The sequence below is a fragment of the Pygocentrus nattereri genome, chromosome 27 (assembly GCF_015220715.1).
Source record: "Pygocentrus nattereri isolate fPygNat1 chromosome 27, fPygNat1.pri, whole genome shotgun sequence".
Taxonomy (NCBI): Eukaryota; Metazoa; Chordata; class Actinopteri; order Characiformes; family Serrasalmidae; genus Pygocentrus; species Pygocentrus nattereri.
The window spans coordinates 2,452,965-2,478,682 of record NC_051237.1 but is presented as its reverse complement, the minus strand read 5'-3'; the positions used below and the strand labels follow the sequence as shown (position 1 = coordinate 2,478,682).

The window sequence follows — 25,718 nt, the reverse complement described above, 5'->3', positions numbered from 1 at the left end:
ACATAGTTTTCAACCAGACACTGGAAGACTTTACTAAAAGCTACCTCATAATAAGTGATGGCATTTCATATTAACCATGAATTTATCATCAGCAGCATTACATATGAACACCACGACGACACACACAGGTCAACTGGTCATTTTGGATAGGTCATAAAATGCCTATATTTGTCACAGACACTGCAATCCCTGCTTCATATCACCATCATTAAAAAAACAAATAAATTAAATCAGTAGGTTTCTCCACAATGAACGATTTCACATCACACCACTCTGAATGACTGTTTACTCAACTAAAATTATGCAGAAATGCCCTTTAAACCAGCAGAAAAACACAGACCAGTTCAATAACACACTGATTGAAATCTTGTTTAGTGTGTTACCAGATCAAGAAGCTGTTGAGAGCACATGTTTTGGGGGTGGGGGGGGGGGGGGGGGGGGGGGGGTGTGTGGGGGCACTACACAAGGATGAAAGATGTTCACCCAAAAAAAAAAAATGTATATATAATATTCAACCACAACCTGTATAATCTAAGCAAAGAATAAATTAGTCTTCTGCAAGCTTAGACTCCAATTACAACCCCCGGCTGATGTGAAGGGTGTAGAGAACCATGTAAAGCAGCTTTGTGGATTTAAAAGCCCAATCTCTATGCTTTGAAGTGTTATGTATCCTCTTGCATTTCTAGATGTTGCCCCAACATCACCAATTCTCCAGATTTCATTTTGTGCCCTCCAATCCTAGTACGCGTGATAATTCTAATGTATGGTTTCATTATTGGTGGAGATAGGCGTATCTGCTCAGCGGCAGGCTCACTCATTTTGGTGCTTGTTGGTAATGACGTCCTGAGCTCCAGACTGGAGCCTGTGTAGGCGCAGATAACTGTGACAAATATGCTTCAACGGCAGGTCTGTAAATTTCTTCACTTTTTAAAGGCCGAGAGCATTTTACAGCCAACGCAGGCTCTGGAGCAGGAGGAAGACAGCAAAAGTGGACCTGGGCACGAATTCCAGGAACAGAGAGCGACTACAGCTCCGTTTTTCTCAGAACTGGAGCTCCAGCGAGGTGGAGCTTAAGAACAGTATAAACCTTTAACGGCTGCTTCATATCTCAAGCCTTTAGACAGCAGACATTTTCTCCTCAGCAACCCTGAATTCAACACACGCATGCACACACAGTCCTAGACGCCTAGCCCTCCCCACACTGTTGAGGTTGCTGGAAGCACTGCCATTTTCCAGCTCCCGGTGCCCACGGAATCGTTTAGGCTTAAGGTTTCTCGCTGGATGCTATCAGCGCGCTTACCTGTTGATACGAGGCCCTTTGCACAGCTGACTGGATTAAGTGGATTGTGGCGAGTAGGCACTTTTCCCAAGTGTTTATCAGCACAGAACGTCACCTTTATACCACAGGCCTCTCTGATACAGGCTACATATTTGAGCCATGAACTTGATGGGCTGTGACTGTGGCCCAAGCACTGCAAGATTCAGTCAACTTGTTATATTTGGACCACCTGACCCACAGGGAGCTGAAAGGGAGGATAATTAAACCAGCACTAATTAAATGGACAAACAGTAGTCGAGGGACAAACATTGCAAGTTAGCGTAAAGCTATAAAAATAATTATGATCACACTAATTGTTGCAATTTTCTATCTTTGTATTTGGTCCTTTTAATTAAATGTTCAGGGTGGATCCCACCAGTTTTTTTTGTTTTGTTTATTTTTTTTAAATACTCCATAATTAGATCACACACTTGTAAACAAGGTCATTCAGAGTGTTTTGATGTGAAATGCATCATTCTAGAGAGCCTGAATGGTTCACAGCAGTAGTGATACAAACCAGATGTCTGAAGCGATTAATGCCTTTACAAGTTACAGCACAGAAAGCAATATACTGAAAGAATACGCTGCCTGAGGCATGAGACGTTATTACATAACAGTTTTGCGATAAGGGTTTGGCTTAAAGAGCATGTTTTGGGTGGAGTGGTACACGCAGGGTGTAGTAAGGCAAAATAGTAAAATGTATTTTATCAATTGTATCACTATTTTCCCCTTCATCTCCATTACATATAAAACCTCAGAAGACACATGCTGGTTCACTTGTCATTTTGCATGGTAAATAAAATGGTGATGTGTGTGGTGAACATCAAAGCCCTGGTAGCTATAACTACTACTATAAAGAAATCTAAGTCATTAAGTTTCTCACATCAACACAGTCTGAATGAGCTCGTTTTATCTAAACCATCTAACTGTGCAGACATTTAGAAAATTTGCCTTTTAAAAATATTTAAAATGAAGCAATTGTTCATTTTGGTATCTATAAAAATGCCTATGTTTATAGATATTTTAAAATGGACAGGAGCTCATTGCATAGCTTGAAATAGCAGCAGTAATGTTGAAGTTTGAATCCTGTCCATAAGTTTGTCCATCATTACAGCTCTAATACATATTAGCTACATTAGCCTCACAGCTCTAGCCCAAAACTAAAGCAGCAATAAACATGGTTAAAGTTTTAAAACATAATATTCATTCCACAGTCCATACAGACCATATACTAAAACTAAACCATAAAAACAGCTAGTTTCACAAAAACAAACACATTTACATTCATCCATTTGTTTAGAATAAAGTAGTTTAGCTCCGTCCATTCACACAGAGGTTAAAAAGTCATTTTTAAGTCTGGACTGCTTATTAAATTAGGCACATTATAGATCAGCCATTTAGACCAGAGGTCATTTACCTATATTAGATTTAAAAGAACAGAAATAAAAACCGGCTTGTTCAATCCTAAAACAGGGGTGTCAAACTCAACCAGAAAAAGGGCTATATTTAAAAAATCTCATCAAACCTGCGGGCCAGAAAAAAGTTTTTATTTAATTTTTAATTAATGTTGTACTATAAGCTGAACTGGCTATTATTTATTATAAATATGCAAACGCCTCAACAGTAAAATACAGAAACTTGTAGTGGACTACAATATTATATTATATGGACACTTCAAATATTCAAAATGTAAATGTTACCAAGAACTCAGTCTCTTAAAAACCACCTATTTGCTTGAACTACACACCTGGCATCCTTTCTTTGCCACAAGTTCATTAAAACGTGGACTCAGCTGACGTTAGGTGTTTACAGTGGGTGAACTGCAGCTGAAATGCATTTTGGTGATATGACAGGTGAGGAATTGCGCAGAATTGTGTAGGATTGAGGTAGAAGAGTTGGTGCATATTACGTTGCAGTGCATGCTGGGGACTGTAGTGCAGCACGTTGTGAAACAGGCTAATATTAATAGAAAATTAAAATAATTTTGTGGGCTGGATAGAATTGTGTGGTGGGCTTGATCTGACCACATGCCTTGTGTTTGACACATGGGTCCTAAAGGATTAAGAGAAATAAGAAAAAGGAATATAAAAACCAATTATGGCTGTTTCTGGAACACTCAAACATCAAGCAGCTCTCTGAAGAAAAAAAAAAAATTTATATGGGCTCTTCAACATTTTCCTGGGATTTTGCAGCACCAGTCATCGCAAATAATGATAATAATTTGAGAATTTGATTAAAAAAATTCACAAAATCATTCTCTAATGGTGACAGACATAAAATTAAAAAATAAAAGTTCATGGCAGTACATGAACGAGAAAAACTTTCTATTCCATAGCAGCCGAGACACAGGAGTTGCTTCCAATTCCGCATGCTGCAGCTGCATTTGGTGACATATTTGATCATCATTACAGTAGATCTTTAATTTGGCAACATCATGCCCACTCTTGGTGATGGCTGTTGGCAGGCGTAAATCTTAAAGCCCCCTGTATCCCTGTGCTGGTGTGTGATTTATCCCAGCATGCCTGAGTGCCTGGGTGGCAGCAGCAGAGCGTGAACACGCCTGCATGAGGAGAGCCTCTGAAATGATGAAGGACTCAGAGCAGCTTAGAGCTGCTTTATTACACTGTGCACGTGTGTGTACACACACACACACACACACACACACACACACACACACACACCATGGATGGACAGCAAACACTTCTCCCACACATGGGCATTATGAGAGGAGGATATAGCTCCATGATGGATCAAAAGAAAATGGTGATAGATTAGATCAAAAAGCCAGACGGGCACTTCCCCGACCAGATAAGGAAATTCACACTTTAGAGCTTTGGGCCTGAGCTTTGTTTTATGGCAAAACATCCATCTTTCAAACTTGTCCCAAACTTACCATGGCTGTCTATGTTATTCAAACAATGCTTTCTGCCAAAACAACCATTCCATACCTGCCATGGCCATATACGCTCTTTGCTTTACCTACAAACAGCACACAGTTAAAAGGTCCCAAATTTCAAAAAAGAAAAAAGTAAGAAAATATGATGAAAAAGGTCAGATTTGATCTTTTTCTTCATATGTGACACAGATTTGGTTTGTGTGACAGTGAGCAGCAGAAAAACGCACTGAATCTGACTTTTAATTCAATTTGGGCCTCTTAACAGTGGTACTGAAATCTGATATGTACCCAATGTGCAGCACTGGGACCCTGTCTGAACAATCAGATTGGAAACCATGACACATTTATGCCAATCCAACGCAAAAAAAAAAAAAAAGTAAATTCACACACATGGAAACGGCAACGTCACAAACACCTGTTATCACGGTTAGGATGAGTGTATAGAACCCAATATTGAAATAATTCCACAATAATGTAATAAATATTTCCATTTGGTTAACGATGTAATAAAAAAAGTTATATAATAAATTACCAAATAATGTAATACTGTCTTAACTAATAATGTTTTATTACATTATTGGGGATTTTGTTTACATTTTTACTTTGACCATATGTAATGCGTTTCTACATTATCAGAAAAACATAAGTTGATCATTTCTACTAAAAAGTTTTCAAAATGGATGAGAAATGGTATGATATTTATTAATAAGAGCAGTTACCAAAGGTCTCCTACAATGCTCTTGTGCTCTGGAATCACATTGCAATCAACCCTGCCTCGAACAAGAGAAGCATCAATGAAAGAAGGTCTCAGGAAAGGTTATTCTTCTTTCAGGAAGAGCCTATGCATTTAAGACTCGAAAAGGTTCTATATAGAACCCTCTACCACACACTCTGAAGTACCTTTTTATGATGCAAAGAGCCCTTTATTCAACCCTTTAATCATCTCACATGTTGATGGTTCTCTACAGAACCACTTCCTTTACTAAAGGGACATCTTTTTTTTAAGAGTGTACAAAGACATTTACATATATTCACTTATTCAGTCTACAGCAGTTTAGCTCCGCCCATCCATCCCAAAGTTGTAAGGAGTGTTTCGGTCTACTGCGTGTTAAATGAAGCACAGTGCAAGCTAGCTAGTAAGAACGGAGATGATGTACATATGTCAGTCTTAAATACATATTAACAAGTACAGTCTGATTAATTCGGAGGGATAAGGAGAGGCTGGAAAATACCAAATAAACCAAATAAAACCAAAAGTTATTGAAAATTACATTTATTACAAAGATATTTTAGAAAAAAGAAGCAAGGAAGTCAGATTATCCTCACATAGATTATGCCTTCATCTGTGTAGATAACTGAGCTTCCTCTCTCTTTTTCATCAGCTTCCAGAATGAAAACAAGCACAGAAACTCCTTTTATGTTTAAACTGAGTTCAACATGGGTGACTTGGGTGTCAAGTTTAAAGGACCCACTACATGGAAAACCTAGTTTTCCTCACATCTTTGTTATAAGAAAAAAAATGATCTCTTCATGTATTATGCAAACATTTCATATACTGAGATTAGGCTGATAAAATGGAGTTTGTGACCTCATCCAGTGCTTTTACAAATACATGACTACCCAACCTGCCCATCCACATCAAAGCTATAAGAAGCACTTCAGCTATTCTCACATTTCGCGTGACATCACGCTGTAAAGTTGCTGCCATTTTGAGGACCAGATCAGGGAGTGACTGGGTTCTCTGCTGAACACATCGTTCAGCTCAAGAAGGGAATAATTAGCTAATAATATCAGGTATTTTAACCAGGAACACCACAATGAGCTCTGCACTTACTGCACTAGTAAACTTGCAAAATCACGTCTATCGAAACGCAACACTTCTCTCCAAAACAGGGAGACGGGCTGAGTATGTGACAAATATAAATATCAGAAAAACACAAATTCGGCAGCTTTCTGGTAGTTTAAGTGGGACCAGGAGTTCAGAGGAAACGGTATAAAGATGCAGCCTATTTTATCGACTTTGTCGAGGTAACGTTTTTTTCTCTTTCAACTAAGGTGATTCATTTTATCCATATTTCACCTATAGTTACGTTAGTGCGGAGCAGCGAAGCCAGAAATTCGGTGCCAAATATGGTGTCACGTGACTGAAACCCTAGGATACTGCTTTTGAATTAAACACAAAACAAGGATGCAAATCAAAAAAGGGGTCATTTACACCCATTAATCTTAAAAGGTACAGTGCTAAAAACAGGCTGTTTATTTCAAAGGGACACAGAGATTTAAAAATGGTAACGCAGCAATTAACTGTAGCTCATACTGGTGCATGAACCCACAATCATGCTGTATGATGTAAGTGAGAAAAATGTAAGATATGGAAAGTAGTAATTTGCACAGCTCATTTTCATGTTGCATGAAAGGAGTCTATTAATCTAAATTATGCAGAGGACAGTTGTTTTTTGGATGAGTTTGCTAGGTGGAACAGTATTCTGTGGCGGAAGAGTATTCTGTGGTGAGTGAGGGTCAGTTCAGGAGGGTGATCTGTTCAGCCTGATGTCAGAAACAGTTTACATAAAATAAATAAATAAAAATAACGTGGCCTAGGTCTCCTCACCTCTTCTGCAGCAGCCTCAGACAGAAGCCCCTCCCGCTGTGCACACGTCACATGGAAAAAGGAGCGGCACATGCCCGCATCGCAGCTGATGCAAACACCCGTCCGGGCAAATCGGGTGTCCTCACATAGACTGCACTCCTGCACACAACACAATGCTTCATTAGGCACATTCTCACACATCACACTGTGAATTGTTATAGACAATAGTACAGGTTACAGTGTGGCTGCTCAGTTGTTTCCTTTAAATACACTGCATTTATAGTTTAAACTGCCTTCAAATGATGTCAAACATTTTAGAACCACATGCACAAAATCCATTATGCTAATTAGCTCAGGTTATGTCTAATTTGGAAAAGTTAATCAAGGAACTCTGCAAGATGATTGTGTATTAGAAGCTGGATGTGAAAAATGCTTAGAACATCATTATAAAAAGTCCACGTTCATTTTTATTGCATAACTCTCCATTACAGATAAGGTGGCCAACCAGACTAAAAGCCTATTTGACCTTGTCAGCACCTGACGAAGCAGAAGGTCACCATTTCAGAAACCTGAAAATATGTCAATTACAGGAGCTCAAAATTAAAATAATAATAGTCTTTTTCAGGAGCAATTTCCTTTCAAATGTAAAGAACAAACCATTAAAGGAAGACTTTGAAGTGCTTTTAAAAGTAATTTGCTTCACTGTATAAGGGTGCTCTGCTGGCTTACTGACCCTAAAACTTACTTTCAGGTAAAGTAAATGTCAGAATGTGTGCACTGAAAGCAGAAACTGTTCGGAGGAATACACAGAATGGTTGAGCCAGGCAGGAACAGCACTGTTTTGAAACCTTTACAGGTTGATGAACCAAATGGGATTAAGAGCACTTTCCCATATACCACTTTGTTCTGCTAGGGCCATGAACTCCACATAAAATACATATGAAGTCTGCCCAGAATACCAGGTATTGTGATGTTATCGCTCAAGAAGCAACTACTGTCAAATGAAATTAAAATGTCAATTACAATAAATTGAAAGCAAAGTATGTGACAAAGCAATATAAAAATATAACAGCACAACTGAAATGTAATATGTTATACACTATATACACACCAACACAGTGATGCTCATCCATTCCTTTATTTCTTTGGATGACTTGATGCTTAACAAAATTAAATATAACTGCAGGCAAAAACAGTAATGCTACTTTCTGCATTCCTGTCTTTCTGTAATTGCTATCTATATTTATCTGTATTTTCAATTTTTTCTACAATGAAGTTCCCTTTATTTTATTCTCTTTAATATATCATTAAGAAAAAGGACATTAACTCCCTCATTACAGGCTGCGAGACTTGGATGAGGTTTACATTAGGAAGTAAATGTATAGTAAATGGATGATAACATTTTCTTCATGAGGTTTGTTTTTGGGCCAAAACAAAAATCCCAGTGAAATATCACATGTATAAATGCACTAAACGCAAACTGCTTTTCTGAAAAGTGATATACTGGTTTGGGAAAAGTTTTTAACATGGTATTGTACTCTTGAAAAGCTGATAATAAATTACATGAAACTCACACATGGTGTTTCATCTTTGCCGTTTTAAGTTAGAACCAGCAGGTTCTCCCTCATTTGGATGATAATAATCAAAAACTTTTGGGCTTTCTTACAGACCTGACAGTCAAAACAGTATCAGTGCTGACTCGAGGAACTATTAACATTTCTACAGTCGTATGAAAAAGTTTGTATATGCCCAGCCAAATTACATGTTTTGCTGATTTTCTAAGTGAAAATAGGTTAACATCCTCTACAGGGAACAAACTAAGGCATTTTTGTCGCACACAATTCCTATTTAGTTGCTGTTTAACATGTTATAACATTATTATTAACATGTTGAGTGCCTTGGAAAAAAATATAACTTGTCTTTTTTCTTCAGTGTGTTATATTTATCAATGCAGATTTATTTTCAAAAAATCTGTAAAGCATACAATGTGATAAGCATTTGCTTAAAACTGTACTTATGTTAAAATGTGGTTAAATGTACAGTGTATTCACTGTATTTTTTAAAACTAATTCTCTGTAATGATACTACAGCCCTGCATGCATTTGATGAGACCACATTTGCACAAAAACAAAAGGGTCTTAAAAGAGTCTCAAAGGGTCTACCACTCGGCCTGGAAAGGAAAATCTAGCGGAAACACAGCTACATGAAAAATACTTTAGCTCGACTAGTAAACATCTGATTAGTGAAGTATCAATTTTAAAACTAAAGACACTGTTAAGTGTCATCATACTGTAATTCTGATCATGTTCATACTTACCTTGGCACCGTATTTAGTGTAGTTCATCTCTGTGAGTGTTACTGGTCGCAGTTTGTCGATGTCCCCAAATGCTACGCCTGGAACATAGAGTGCACATACAACATGCACCCACCTTGGAATAGAACACGAAGACTGGGGGTCAGCAAAAGGCCCAGTAACAACATTCATAGATTAGTTTATCTAGATAACAAAACCCTGTTCTACTTAGTAAACCGTACTGCTAATGCATATGTATTTATGAGTCCTGTAAAAACAAACCTGTAACTATAACATAGCATCATAAAACTATACTGTAGTGAGGACCTCTAGTTGCGTTCCTTCAGCACTTTCAGGCAACGGAAATCCTCACTTGATTGCTCAAACAGGCTCTAACTTGACCATTTCTTGTAGCAAAATTTCAAATGCAGACTTGGGGGACAGGAATCCGAAGTCCAATATAAAGATATCCATCTCTGGCGAGCACGCGCTCCACACTTTAATTTGCTGTGTTTTTCATGCTCTACTGAAGTAGCAAATTCGGGTGCAGGCAGGCTGAGGAGCACTATCAGCGATAACGTGGCTTGAGTCTCCACGCTCCACACAACTCTCTTCTCACCCCCCCCCTCTCTCAGCCCCAACTCTACCTCCCATCATTACCCCTCTCACCTTCGCTCCCCCTCTTTCTCTGAGAATTCTTAACCTCATGTTAATGAATCACGATCCATTTCAACTTGCTGAGCATGACAAAATCCAGAAAGTTAAACTCTCTCAAAAAAGACAGAAAACAAACAGTTTTAACAAAGCTGTTAGTCAATGCTGAGAGGGACATTAAAGACGCGGCTAAAGGTGCACCTTCCAGCGTCCGTCTCTTTGAAGATCCCATCCTGATTGGGGCAGAGTTCACAGCTGGGACTGACCCCGTTTTTGCAGGCATCACAGAACCACGGCTCAGTGGAGTTCTCCGAGGCCGAACTCATGATTGAGTCGCTCTCACCATCAACTCCATAGCAGCCTGAGGAAAAATGTCATGATTAAATCAAAAGGCATCTGTTTGATAATGCACTGTTTCCCATACCGTTAAACAGGCAAGTAGACTGTTCCACTCAGGGACGCAAGAGTGTTTTCAGCATACAGTGACGTCATGCTAATTAAACGTCTTTATTTAACTGTAATTTTCCTCAATAATTTGTGAAACAGACCGTGCCATAACAGGCTATGTTGTGATGAAAGATGATAAAATACACATACAACTGACATCAATCTGCTGATGCACATCTGCTATTTCTTGTCCTCCTTATGTAAATGAGCTGGCCAGTCAGACTGTTGATATGAGACATGGTAACTGATTGTGTCATGCCTAGGGATACAACAATAGCATTTCCTACAGAGCGAGTGAGTACATGGACATTTAGTACTCGGCGATACAGAGTCCGATATCTTACTAAGTAACCTATTTAAATAAAGTAGCTGGTAGCAATAGTGTTAGCAGTTAGTGTTCGCGTAAATAAGTGCAGTGTATCTAGAAATTAAATTAAGTAATTAAAATCCAGCTGTTTTAACTGAGTAGTGCTGCAGTGGAAAAGAGTTTTTGGATTTTGTTTCACATCAGAAAAGCGTTTCTGTGTAGTTGTAAACAAAGTACATTTCACAGTTTTGCTCTCATTTGTCTCTTACAACAGCAGCCTCTGCATTACCGTGACAGCAGGAATCACACGAGGCTAATACTTCTGAGGAGCTCACGTTTTGTGTTGTTTAAATCATTTTATGCTCGTTGAGCTGTGGTAGAACATCCTGTAAATCCAGATACACAATAAGCAATTTTAGAAATCCTGCCCTTTGGTGACCCACACTGTACAGAGAATGCATTTTATAGTATGCAAATGTATGAGCACCCTGGTCAAATGACATTAATGTTTTGTTGATTTTCAAGGTGAAAGTAAGTTACACATGCTCTACAGAAAACATACTCCTGCACATTTTAATACAGAAATAATATACAAGTAGCATTTAAAAATAAATAAATACATATATATTATATATACATATATGTTTTTTTTAATGCTACTTTGAAAATTACATGGGTACCACATGTTTCAAAAATATAAAACGACTTATTTTAAATTTCTAATTCAGCCTTTGCTGTTCAACAATCCTGAAATATACAACCCCCCAACCTCTTTACGACATCCTCGGTTCCATTTCTTGAAAACAAATGTGTACAGAACCTAAAACTTTGATGATGCCACATATGCATGATAATACTGGTCACTGATGTGATCTACACCTGGCCTGGAAAAAAAATCTACAGGAAATACTGCAATGTAATCACCAGATAAAAGTGGAGAATTCTCCAGTTATGTGGACTTCTGCTCCCAGGTTCCTCCACTGCTCCTCTGAAAAATTAGCTAAACATTACAGGTATGGTTTCTCATCTATCAGCAGGAGAAACTGGTAAAACAAGCTTCTGAAGCAATGATGTAGTGTTATTTACGCATAAATCTATAATCTCATGGACATTTAAGACGTATTAACTCTATTTCACATGTTCACAAGACACGCAGTTATCAGCGTGGAAAGTGAAAATAGGTTTCTGAAGTTTTCTGGAGGGTATGTCCACAAAAACTCTAATAACTGATAGCAAATTCCTTCCAAATATAATTACAAGAATGTTGCATCACTTTGTCTTCTGCAACAGAAGAAGATGGATGTTGGTACAATAAAAGCCAGCAGCACTACCACATCGCCTGTGTACCTGCAAATACGTAGTCTACACTTTGTGGCTTTTGTCTTTAGCCACAAGGCTAACAATTTGATAAACCACCAATTTCATATAATATAAAAGCAAGTGCAAGACTGCAAGCGCCAAGCCAATGAAAGCGTTTAAAATGTTGTCTTCTTAATTTTCCAGGGCTGCAAAAACAATTATTGTGCTGATCGGGTTACCATGGCACCTATTAAACTCGGCAAACGTGCTCCATGCCACCAATGAGGACAGCAATCAGCTCCTTGCCGCCATTTCAGAGATAACATTCTCACTCCTAATTCAACAAAGCAGCCTCCAGGCAGCTGGGGCGTGGGGGAAGACCGGGAAGTAAACTTTGAGTTCCAAACTCTTATCATAACAAGCTGGTGGGGTACAGCAGAGTGTATGTAGACAGAGAAGAATGGTGTGTTCCACAGCACGGAAAATCCAGAAATAGGGAGAAAACTGCTATAAAGCTAAATGGAAGAGAAACATTTAGGCCTGCATTTCTAGATTCGAAATGAACACAGGAGTAGCCTATTGTGCTAAAACGCACTGTTTAATGAACCAAGTTATTCACTGCCCGGGCAATAAGTCTCATTTCTGTCATTCCCAACAGATCAGGCTTTGTTCCTCTTCTTAACAACAGCCTAAACATTTCTTCAGTACATGTAAAGAGCATATACTCTTTCCCAGCATGTATGTAGTAAACAAGAGGCTTTTTCTGCTGGTTTCGACCCTGCAGTGAGCTAGGAGGGCAGGAGGAACCATCCTCGGAGGGTTCACATTGCTCAGCTCGACGTTTATTTCCTTAGAGAAAGGTATTACCGAAACGCTGCTGGCAACAGTGAGGCGTTTAATACTGATTGGGCTTTAGACCATGGCACTGGTGCTTTCGACGATCAGCGCGCCGGTTTAACCGACTTACTGCTGAACCATCGAGCAAATCTGCGATGTTCCTTTTGAACTGAGATACAAAGCTGGAACCGCTAAGCCACAGGGTACTGGCTAATAGGAGCTAAGCTAGAAAAAAAAGTGATGACTGCGGGATAGCTTCATAATCCCTGAAGTGAAGATTATCCGTGTCAGAAATGACGAGGTTGGCAGTTAGAGAGAGACTGGGGGAGGGTGTTGACAAAATCAAGAGGAGTACTTTTAAAGGTATCAAGATTTAATGGGAAAAGGTTCGGAGTGGGTTGATGGAGCTCACACTCTGGGTCAGTGCACGCTTGTGTGTGGCGGCGTGCGATAATGGGAAAGCAACGGGGACCAGGTTGGTGACATTGCCGCGTTTTCCAATTACATTATCAATAGCGTGTAGCTAGAGTATTAGATTACACGGACAGTATTCACCATGCTGTAGCATTGGACAGTGACTTACCTATGCAGCACATAATTCAGTCCAAAGGGAAAAAGATCTTACTGGTTTAAATATCCTTATTAAACAGGTTTTCATTCCAAGAAAGCAGAAGCACATATGATCAATTGTTGGAAAACTGAAAGAACTGATTTAACAAGTAGAATAAGGTGTGTGCCCAATTGTTTGGAATGAAAAAAAAAAAAGAATAAGACTGGATTTCCCTGTGCTACAGCACTAAAATGTTAACATGAAATTTCTCCATTTAATTAATCTCTTAAATTTATTCATTTAGTTTTACACCAGTCTCCCAGGACAAGATGCCATCCCATAACGTGAATATATGTCAAGGGACAATGATGACGGAATTTGGGTTAATTGGAATTGCATACTTAAGCTGAAAACCGTGCCCAGAATTCTCTTATCTGGGTAATTGCGGAGAAAATAACAGTGATAAACAATTAAACCAGGTTTGGGAAGTTTACTTTGCCGTTTAATCCTGTATCTTTCTGAGGCTCTTTTACACTGATGTGGCTGCACAAGAAAACACAGTGATACCATGCGTGTTCAGGAAAGGTTGCAGTTGCACTACTGTCATCTTTAATTTGTCCCCAAAACTGTAATTAATCTAGGAAGAACAGACAGAATTGCAAATGTCACACAAACTTTACTGTCTGAAGAGTTTGTGGTCACTTAGCCTGGCCCTTTGCCTGCTCTCGTCTCGTCTGTTTTTAATGAGACTGAAGTCATTTTTCAGTCTGAAACCTGATGCTGTGGTCTGAAGATGTCCAAAAATGCACAGCGAACAATAGAGGCAGCTTCTGGCACAACAGAGCGTGTTTAACCAGTTCAGCTGCAATTCTACAACAATCTCATTAATGCTGGTACAATATGTGGCATTAAGGTAGGACACCATATTACTAGTGTTTAAAAGTTCAGATACACTTCAGAAGGAGGAATACGGCTGTCTTTCAATTATTTTTTCCCCAACTGCCAGTAAATTAGTTTTAACGGTCACTTGGGGCTGTTACTCAAAACACAGGCTTAGCTGGAAATTTCGAAATCTACCCCTTTGTGAAGATGGAGCGAAAAGTTAATGAATCATGGGTGTTTGTCAACACTGCATGCACCAGTACAGATACATTTTTCCAGAAATGGCAGCCCTTTATATCATATTTTTCCAACCTAAAAGTATTACCTGGTTAAATGTGTGCTTCCATACAATTCCATACATTCAATACTATCGCTATTCGCAGTGTGCGTGTTGGGTGTGGTGAGCTGGGATGGGAGGGGGGGGGGGGGGTGTTGGGGTACATTTTTGTTTTTGTGTGTGTTCTATTATAAAACCTGGTTGATGTGTGGTGGAAAAATGGGGCAAGTTGTGAAGGTATTCTGTATATAAAAGTGATGTTGTATTGGGCTTACTTTCACTTTCTCCTAATAAAAGGTTTTTGCAAAAAAAAAAACTGCATGCACCACATCCAGCCTCAGAGCCATGTAAGCTTACATGGATGAAAAGTTCCCTGAAACATCTCAAATTAAGCATATAGATGGCTACAGCATGCATGTAGAACCCACAGCACACCTTAGCTTTAGAAGACATCACTGGACTAGTGATAACAGTCCACTATGGGTTACCTACAGGTCTGCGGCCTCTGCTGTTCACGGTTGTGAAAACAGAGTTGGAGTAAAGCAGATAAAATATTTTAAATAAAAAAAATGTTTCTAGGCAAACTGATGTCTTTTTGTCCAAAAATGACACAGGTGGTTTGAGTTTGAGTGGAGTGGTATACACCACCTGCTGATCTGAACTCCTAATTACCATGCTGTTTGTTGACACCTACACCTGACTGACTGGTCAACTATACAGAGTAATGCTGCGATGTACACACACTGCAAAAGAAAAACAAATGTCTTTGTTACATAAACTGGCTAAATTTAATCTGCCATCACTTTTCTAATTCAACTCATTAAGGTTTCTTGAACTTTATTTACTAATGTTTGGCCCAATCCCGTTTTACCCCATGCCCTTAACTCCTCCGCATGCGTTTTCACAACTTGGGGTAAGGTGTCCAAATTTTTGTTGACACAGAGGGGTAGGGCTACAAGGACACACCCAATATGCTAACAGATGGATCCAATGAAATCTCTGTGTACAAGAAATCATCAAAAAAAGTTCCCCTGATTGAAATATTCTATTTTAAATACAACAGGCATCATTTATTTGGGCAAGCATCTTTTGATACCAGGATGAAATCATATAAGGAAAAAAACATTTTAATCACTTCTATTTGACGTGATTGACTGATTTAACATTCGGGGTACCTGCATTTATTCAATCCTAATACAGTACTTTAAGCACATTTTAAAAATGTTCGATTTTGTTTCATTCCTTCGTTGTTTGAAGTACCCTGGCGTTTGACATTTGAGGTAGGCCTACACAATGTGCCAGCCAAGACATCTGTCTGCTTGCGAGTTACTGTCTTGAAACAAAGTGTTCAAAGAACCGATTCTGTGCACCGAGCACAGCTCTGTCAAACAGCACCCCTAAACATTCATTCCGAATTTCAAAGACTGAATTTTAGCTAACAATGTGAGCAAGATGCTGTCTCACTTGTGCAGTTGAAAATATTCAATGTTAAAAGCACACTGACTTTTAGGGGTGGAGTTTAAAGAGACAGATTGTGGGTGTGGCCTGTTGCAAGACAGATTTAGAAAAGAAAAGAAAAAATAAAATTTTTTCACTCAGAATTTAACACTGCTAAACCCATTAACCCAAGACGTCGAGCACAATTCTTGCACTTTAAACATTTTTTAATTTAATGAAATAAAAATAAAATCTCTTTTAAAAAATAAACAGAGCTGTCGTACTCGTCTGTCAGCGCTGTCCAAGACTCAGACTGTCTTACTTATTCTGACAACTTTCTGACTACAGTGCCTACTGGAGAGCTGTAGTATTGTTGGCAAAGTCAGCCTGTAGAGCAGGACTACAGATATGAACAACAGAATGAAGTCAGGGGCGAGGGTCTGCATGAGCACAGCCAATTAGAACGGATGGACTTGCTGCATTCCAAGACAGATGGGGGAGGGGGTGGGAAGAGGAAAGATTGAGAGAGAGAGAGAAATTAAATGAAGTAAGGAGTGAACACAATTGGTATCTGCCTTTGTTTGAATCAAAGCTCAATAATAAGACAGAGGCGATCTTTCTTAACGCCAGCGCTCTCCCTTTCGCAAAAACAATACAATCATTTCCATAACCAGCAATCCGTGGAAGAAATCATTTCCTCATTATGAGGAGAGGCAAAAAGATAGGCCTAACAAAAACAAAGCGTGCATAAAATCCAAGTCTCCATCACGGCAGATCACATTTTAATTTTACACTTCAGTTTGATTCGCCAAGACTTTCCATGCATAAAGAAGCGAACAGCACAGTTCAGGAGTAAGTGTTTAAGGAGTCCATATCATGGAAAACTAAATTCATTTAAATAAACCTGTTTCTCCTATGTAAACATTTTTAAAGTTTCAAAATGTACCAGTCTACCTATAAAAACTGAGGAATACCAGCCCTTTCAATTTCTTAAGTCACCAACATTTGATTCTAACAAAATTCCCATCCTACAAAAAAATAAATAAATAAATAAAAAATAGACACAAGGTTTTGCTCAGCTTTGTCAACCCATTCACCCAACGAAATGTCTATATCATGAACACTAGGCTACAGACAGCCTATGAAATAAGCAAATAACTGATAGTGATGCCCTGAGAAATTACAGTTTTCCAGCGAATAAAAAAAATATATAAGCATAATTCTCCACAAAATCCTTTAAGACACTGAAGGTTCGTTCACTGTGCTTCTTTCAAGGCACTTGACTATGGCAGTAAGGAAGGAGTCAAGGGAATGCGCAGCATGAGGGTTGGGAGTTCAGACAGAATGGAAAGGAAGCATGTTTTTAACCTTGAGCTAGACACTTAACTTCAATTAATTCAGTAATTATCCAGCTGTGTAAAAGGATAATGCAGGGTGTAAAGTGAGTCAGGCGCAGTGGAATGGATACAGGCACGTGTTAAACACACTCCAACACTGCTTAATGCTGCTCTCCATCATTATTAACATTACGTAGAGCTCTAATAAGAGATTTTGAGGAGGAAAATTTAGAAGACACCGCAATTTAAGTAATGTTTGCTTGAACATATAGATTATTATTTCAGAAAACAATCCAGTTTAGCATCTTAAAATCTTTAAAATATGAAAGTTCAAGCTTTTTTGCAAATTCAGTCTTGTAGGCGCCTAGAAAAGAAAAAAAAAAAAAAAAAAAGTCATTTGAATTTGAACTTAGAACCATCAGCCAACCATGTTTGAACAACATGGAATTAGACCTCCGCATTGAACCCATCCATGCAGTGAAACACCCAGATACACGCACACTCGGGGGTTAGGTGCCTTGCTCAAGGGCACTTCAGTCATGGACTGAATCGTGTGACTGAATCATGGGTCGACAGCCAAAGACCACTCCTCATTTATTACATGTCCAGTCATAACATCTCTTACGTAAAACATGCTTGATTTTTAAAAGGGGTATTTGTGAGTGCATTACAAATAAGACAATCCACAATGTGTGAAGGCAACTCAACGCTATGGGTCTAAAAAGATGTGTAGCTGTCAAGAAGCCCTTACTGAGAAAAGGAACTAGATATAAAAAAAAAAAAAAAAAAAAAAAAAAAAGCAGAATACTTTCCAAATCAAACAAAAAAAAAAAAGCTGCTGGTGTTCTCATAACAACAGACTGACCATCCCAGAGTCCAGTCTTCAACATCATTGAATGTGTATGGGATCACTTGGGTTGTGAGTAAAGCACAAACTGCAACCAACTTCTAAGACTGAACTTTGGAGACGTGTAAAAATATTTCTTCAGATTTCTGTAAAAAATATTTCTGCAAGCCTCTGAAAATGGCAGCTGTAATAAAGGTAAAGTGTGAACACAATAAATACTCATATTAAATTTAGTTGCTGAGGCTTCTGTGCAATTTTCTGTTGAATTTGTTTCTGATTTTTTCCTGAAATCGAAGGGCGGTCTCTGACTTTTGCACAGTATTGCATAGTACTGCAGTAGTCTCATTATTTTTTTCTGATTGGCTAGAATCTGTAATCACACACTGCTCTGAGTTTTACTGATGTACTCATAATTAAAGATTAGTTTTAAAGCATTTGAACATCACAGTTCTGACAGCGCAGTGTCATCATTGGAACAATATCAGTACACTAAGGAATTACATTACTGTTATTTTATGTTAAAAATATTTAAATCTGGCTTCAGCTACTTCTCAAAGCTAAGGTTTGACTTTAGCCTATAAAGAAAATTTAAAAAGGCACATTCTTCTAGGGACTGCAAAAAAAAAAAAGCAACAAGATCAAGAATTATTTGGCTAAAGGATAAGAATGCTGGAATGAGTTAATTGAAAAGTAACTTGAAAAGTCCAGTGCATTCACTGTGAACAAAATTTTTATGAAATCCACACTCAGCCAAGTAAACAACCTAAATTAATTGTGCACGTTTTGGGGAAATAATTAACTTTACGGTCCAGAACTCATTAAGGTCTTGCTGAAATCAATACCAGCAGCATGTTAATTGGTGTTCCAATGAGTCCAAGGACATTAATGGACAATGTGATGCCTTTTATTGGGGTACGATTTTAATAGCCTCACTCCTGCTTTTTTCATTAGAACTGCTGAAAGACAAACAAATAACTATTTGGAGGGAGACAAAAGAGTCATAATTGGCTTGAGTGTGCCAGGTTACACTTTGTAGCCCAGACCACATAAATCACAGTTTGTGCCTAGATGCTAATCAAAAGGATTGTGTGTGTGTGTGTGTTTTTGGGCCCACAGGGCAGGAGTCCTCCACTGCCCTTTGCTCATTGATGGGCCTTCTGCTCTGCTCTCTCTCAGGCTTTTCTCTCAGGCTGTCTATAAGCAAAAGCCTCCTGAGCCTGCAAAGCTTTACAATCAAGCAGTGAGACACTTGCGTGCACCTAAAGATGAAGACGATCAATGCTTGCCTATTATCTCCTCTGCCACTCTTTCTCTCTTTCTCTCTCTCTCTATCTTAAAAACAGTTCCAAACCATTGCTACTGCTGCACCAAATTTGCCTTATGGATATGCAAATTTTGCAAAAATTTGACATTTGAGTGCCGCCAAAAATTTTTCACTATTTTTTTTTTCTCTTTTCTAAATCTGCCTTGCAACAGATTTGCAACACAATCTGTCCCTTTAAACTCCACCCCTAAAAGTCACAACATGACCGTTTATTTGTTAGTTACCTCACATAACCCCAGTCAACAGACAAGAGACCAAAACATTTGGGGGCAGATTTACTAAAAGAGGCGATATTTACAGACAGTCTATCACCACTTTGTGCTGGTGGGAGTGGCCACTTTAGCAGGTTATCTACTAAAAACCTCCATGCAAATGAACACATTGACAGTTTGCTAAATAATATATGACAAGCACAGTGCAACTCCCTGTTTGGCTCAAATGCTTTTTCTCTGAAAGCCAGTTTCTGTTAGACAGGAGGAAAGAAAATTTGATTCTGGCTCAAACTGACTTTTTTTTTTTTAAGATATTGAGATTTTGTGGAAATTATAACTTGAAAATACTTACTCATTGATTATTCACACAAGTGATAATTTTAAGAATATAATGCATTATTGACATAATTCAGAAATTCAAGAACATATATGTAACTGGTTTGACTTTACATTCAGCTGCAGGGATGATCTGAACTTGAGCGCAACTGGAAACTATGCAATATTGTAAAATTTCACTGCGCACATCACAGCTGTTTGGGAAGCACGGTTGGGTAGTAATGTTATCTGGTGGAATAACGGCAATACAAAAAAATGTAACTGCATTCTGTTACGGTAACAAAAGAATAATAAGATTATATTTTAAAAAGTAGGTTGATTACAGGCAATATTACATTCAGAGCACATACATGCAAAGTCATCACCTTTACAGAGTTTTTAACTTGTGGAAGAAGAGGAAGGAGGAGGGTCCTATTGCTAAGAGATTTCTGAAGAATCCTCCTCCTCCTCAGCAGCCATTTACAGTCTTTTTATATCCAATATATAGAAATTTTAGTAAGCAATGTATTTTATTGGCAGAACTAAGATCTGCAGCAGATCTGAGTATCTGAAGAAATTTAAATCAGGCATTTATACTGATTTTCCATGTCACTCATTTGGCAATAAGCTCTTTTTCTTGTTTGTTGCTACATAAAATTCTACAGTTTTAGTTACAAAATCAACAGTAGCTATGAATCAAGCAACAGTACTTATGCAAAACCTTCTTTTGAAACTATTTGATCAGTAGTGTAAAATGTACCCAAACTATTTTTGAATAATAAAATGTTATGAAATGCATTCTTTGCATTGCATAAGAGGGTAATCAACAGCCCTGCATCAAGTTCTACTGTTTTTTCCTTCAAAAAAAACTCTTACAATGCATTCACACTGGCAGCGTCACGACAAAGTAGCTGGAAGTCATTTATTTCCCATGAGAACTGGCGTTTTGCAGTGATATGAGGTGCCTCGAACATTGGCAACGTGACTTATTTCTAGGGGGAATTCATATGACTTATGCTTGGCGTCAGTGAAACCACGGCAACCAATGGTCTTGCTCGAGTTCAGAAGCAGCCACAGCAACCAGCGATTTTGGTAACAAGAGGCAAAAGTTGCTGCCAGTGTGAACGAAGGGTTACAGACACTCAAAATTAGTCAGAACTCACACCACATATGCCTTATTTGTATATTCAATTAAGTGGATAATTCTTCTTTAACTGATACCACAGCTTTATTGACTCCGCTCTAGCCATGTAACTGGCTCTAGCCAAGTAACTGCAGCCTCACCAACACCAGCTGCAGAGCGAAAACGGCTGATTAACTCAAACACATGGAGAGCAAAGCAGCAGCATTCAAGCCTGGCTCAGACCCTCTTACTGTACCAGCAGCATCAGAGCAGGAATGAGCCAATGTATGCCAAACTAACTTAATGGGTCACCTTTCCAGACCAGCACACAAGGCTCAGGTGAGCGTGTGTGACTAGATGCAGCTGTGTGGACTTCCACCACCCACACCCCTCCAGGCAGGGACTGGTGGCATGATGGCACAGCTGGCTCTGAAGGGTGGCAGGTAGCTGGCAAACGGTGATTCAGGGGCTAAACAGCTGTGCCCCCAAGTCAATAAGGCTGACACCCCCCTGCTCACCCAACCAAGGCACTACCACAAGGAAGGAAGGAGCAGGGGAGGAGAGATGATGGTAGAGCTGAATGATATATCATTTGTTAATTAGTATCGCAATATTGGCTTTTGCAATGCTAATATTGCAAAAGGCTGCAACATGCAAATGAGCCCTTTCATAAGTCTGCTGTTCAAGTTTCTGTGGGCGTTCTGATAAATAAATTAAACTCACGTAATCAACCCATGGAAAAAATTATGCAGGCTGATATTTTACCTTGTTATAATCTGTTTAATATACTGTAAGGCATGTTGCATTTGCAATATAATCACAATATGGTATTCTTTTCCATTTTGTGCAGTCTTAAATAATAACAGAAAGTTCACCTCCACAGGTTTTCCTGACCTCTTACTCTGTATTTGCATCTTCTCATCTTCCTCAGTTACAGCCTATTTACTACCCTTCTCTTTCCTCACTCTCCTGCCTGTCCAGTTAGGCTTCTTTGCTTTACAGTCTGGTACTGGTAATGCCCTCCACAAAGAAGTGAACTTTTTCAAACAGCAAAAGAAGAAAAGGTAAAATATGAATATTGGTAATGTCATTTTTGACATCAGGATACATCAATTTAGTATTTTAAAATTCAGTAGTTATATATGGCTATTAGTCAATCACAACCCTAGAAACATCACAGACATAAATAAATGCCTGCAATCTCCTGATCAGAGTAAGTGGCAATGTACGGTAGTTGTTTCACCACAGAAGAGGAAAAACAGACTGTCTTGAGTAGGAGAGAAGTAGATAAGAACTGGCCTTGAGTGCTACTTCTTCCAACTGCCATCCCTTAAGCCCCACACTGCACGCCACTCAGCCTCCCTGCGGCCTCTTCTCATGGAGATTAACCAGCTCTCAGAGCAGAGCAAGAGCGAGAGAGAGAGAGAGAGAGAGAGAGAGAGAGAGAGAGAGAGAGAGAGAGAGAAAGGAAGAGATAGAGAATGAGAGGCAGAAGAGAATGATTAAACAGAAAGAGTAAAAGTAAGGGGAAGCAGCAAAATCAAGACAGAACGAGACTGAGACAGAGAGAATAAGAGGGAAAGAAATGACCAAAAAAAAAAAAGAAAATACACAGAAAGACAAAGAGAAATTTTATGATAACAACAAACAAAGAAAGAAAAATGAGAGAGAGCAAAAAGGAAGAATGAAAGGAAAGCAAGAAAGGGAGGCTGGAACAACTCTTTTCTTCTCTTTAGAACTTTCTTCTCTTTTTTTGCACTCTCAATAAGAGACAAGACACCCAGAGGAAGAGAGAAAGATAGCCACTCCAAGGAAGACAGTTAGACACCCTGAGGAAAAAAAAGACAGAGGAAAAAGGTGGAGAGACAGACACACAGAGGAAGACAGAGAGACACCCCAAGGAAGTCAGAGACAGACAGATATATACAGCAAGACAGAAAGAGACAGAAATATAAAGAAAGATGGAGAGAGCCAGACAAATAGAGAAACAGACACAGAGATGAAGACAGAGACAGACACAGAGGAAGACAGAGACAGATATGCAGAGGAAGACAGACATAAAGGAAGACAGAGTCAGACACACAGAGGAAGACTAAGACAAGCACACAGAGGAAGACAGACACAGATGATGACAGAGAGATAGAGACACACAGTGCAAGGAAGACAGAAAGACAGACTCAGATAAACACAGAGACACACACAGTGGAAGACAGGGAGAGCCAGACACACACAGTGGAAGACAGGGAGAGCCAGACACACACACAGAGGAAGACGGAGAGAGCCAGACACACACACAGAGGAAGACAGAGAGAGCCAGACACACACAGAGGAAGACGGAGAGAGCCAGACACACACACAGAGGAAGACGGAGAGAGCCAGACACACACACAGAGGAAGACAGAGAGAGCAAGACACACATAGAGGAAGACAGGGAGAGCAAGACACACACAGAGGAAGACAGGGAGAGCAAGACACACACAGAGGAAGACAGGGAGAGCAAGACACACACAGAGGAAGACAGGGAGAGCAAGACACACACAGAGGAAGACAGGGAGAGCAAGACACACACAGAGGAAGAGAGAGAGAGCAAGACACACACAGAGGAAGACAGAGAGAGCAAGACACACATAGAGGAAGACGGAGAGAGCCAGACGGAGAGAGCCAGACACACAGAGGAAGACAGAGAGGGCCAGACACACATAGGAAGACGGAGAGAGCCAGACACACACACAGAGGAAGACAGGGAGAGCCAGACACACACAGAGGAAGGCAGAGAGAGCAAGACACACACAGAGGAAGACGGAGAGAGCCAGACGGAGAGAGCCAGACACACAGAGGAAGACAGAGGAGCCAGACACACAGAGGAAGACAGAGAGAGCTAGACACACAGAGGAAGACGGAGAGAGCCAGACACACACAGAGGAAGACAGAGAGAGCCAGACACACACACAGAGGAAGACAGGGAGAGCAAGACACACACAGAGGAAGACAGAGAGAGCCAGACACACACAGAGGAAGACAGGGAGAGCAAGACACACACAGAGGAAGACAGAGAGAGCAAGACACACACAGAGGAATACAGAGAGAGCTAGACACACACAGAGGAAGACGGAGAGAGCAAGACACACATAGAGGAAGACAGAGAGAGCAAGACACACACAGAGGAATACAGAGAGAGCCAGACACACAGAGGAAGACAGAGAGAGCTAGACACACAGAGGAAGACGGAGAGAGCTAGACACACAGAGGAAGACAGAGAGAGCTAGACACACACAGAGGAAGACAGAGAGAGCCAGACACACAGAGGAAGACAGAGAGAGCCAGAAATGCAGAGGAAGACAGAGACACACACACAGGAAGACAGATGGAGAGACAGACAGCTCCATAGTGTGTGTATGAATTAGAGTGCATGTCGCTCTAAGGGCTGACTCTGCAACACTGCGTTTGGCACATCAAAAGACCCTGGCTGTTCCAAGGTCACCCCCTGATTCACTGCTACCAGGTTATGAAATAGCTTGTTTCAGTGAGCTGGCACTAAAGGGGGATGTGTGTGTGTGTGTGCGCGTGTGCTCCAGGGCTGTGGTCCATCTCTGTCATCACACTGTACTCTACTCCATCTCCCTGCGTCACCCAGCCAGAAGCAGAAGCAGCAACTGTGATGCACTTTAATACACCTAACCCCAGGTGAAACACCCCTGACCACAATACAAGGACATGCCCAACCACACACACTTACTATTCACTCACGCAGAGGTCTAACACTGAGACATGCTGGGGCTTTCAGAGGTGAAAAAGAAGAAAGCTAAAGTCTCTTCTATGTCAAGAAGAAAAGTCAGGATTCCCTTTCTCTACTTATTCACAGGTCAGGAATAGCCATGAGTGATGTATCGGTCCATCTTCTACCAGCTGAAATACTTTTTAAGGCACAGTTGTGTTAAAACCTTGCACCAGTAGGCCACAAATGAGCACACAACACAGCATGCAAACCTTCAACAAAAGTGAATCTAGCCTATTGGGCTGATCTGCTAAAAGCCTGTGTAGCTGAGTGGAGTGAAGAAATATATCAGGCACATTTCAGTGAAACGTTTCAACGTTTTTTTTTCTCCCATTTTTCTCCCATATTTCTTGCTTGTAACATATGAGGCAGCAGACATTAGCAAGTACAAGTGGTCTGATGGGGTTACAGTCTAGCATAGACACCACTGTCCACCCACACCGCCTGCGGAGTTGCCTTCCTTGGCTAGCTGTATCAGCTAACGCCACAACCTCGGAGCCTTGTCCTCACAATAAGCTGCTTCTCAGCTGCTACTGACAGCACAAACGACGTAATGTTTACCAAATTTCTGTCGTGTCTGAAGGTCACAGACACAAGCATGAGTGCACAGGGCACACATATGTAACAAATTACTTTTTTGGGTCATGAAACAACATTAAGCAACATTCTGGCAGGCCCAGAAAAGCTGCTGCAGGCTTGTGTATATGTTATAGGTTAATGCATACATTTATTTAGTTCTGTTTTTAATGCTTTTGCAGAATAAAACTGAATTCTGAGGTACTTCAGTGAAAGGAAATACCAGAGGAAAAAATAATAAGTTACATTAGTTTACATGTGTGTGAGATACATGGTTTCTCTGGACAGCAACATGTACATAACTTTAATTTACATAAATTAGTGACACTGACCATGTTCATGTACAGGCCACTGTATAAAAAGGTCAGATTTTTTTTTTTGTTTTATCCCTTCCATTCCATCAAAGCCTTCTGATCTTTTGC

At 39.7% G+C, this 25,718-nt stretch overlaps 1 protein-coding gene across 2 annotated transcripts in view; it reads right to left on the bottom strand.

The window, feature by feature from the left end:
• The window catches only part of phf14 (PHD finger protein 14), a 106,460-nt gene that overhangs the window by 71,542 nt on the left and 9,200 nt on the right, over positions 1-25,718 (bottom strand). For both annotated transcript variants that reach the window (XM_017693106.2, XM_017693111.2), the window contains exons 5-7: positions 9,953-10,112; positions 9,122-9,233; positions 6,826-6,963 (exon numbers count right to left, since the gene is read on the bottom strand). In XM_017693106.2, the coding sequence (XP_017548595.1) occupies positions 6,826-6,963; positions 9,122-9,233; positions 9,953-10,112 (410 nt within the window). The remainder of the gene's footprint in view (positions 1-6,825; positions 6,964-9,121; positions 9,234-9,952; positions 10,113-25,718) is intronic.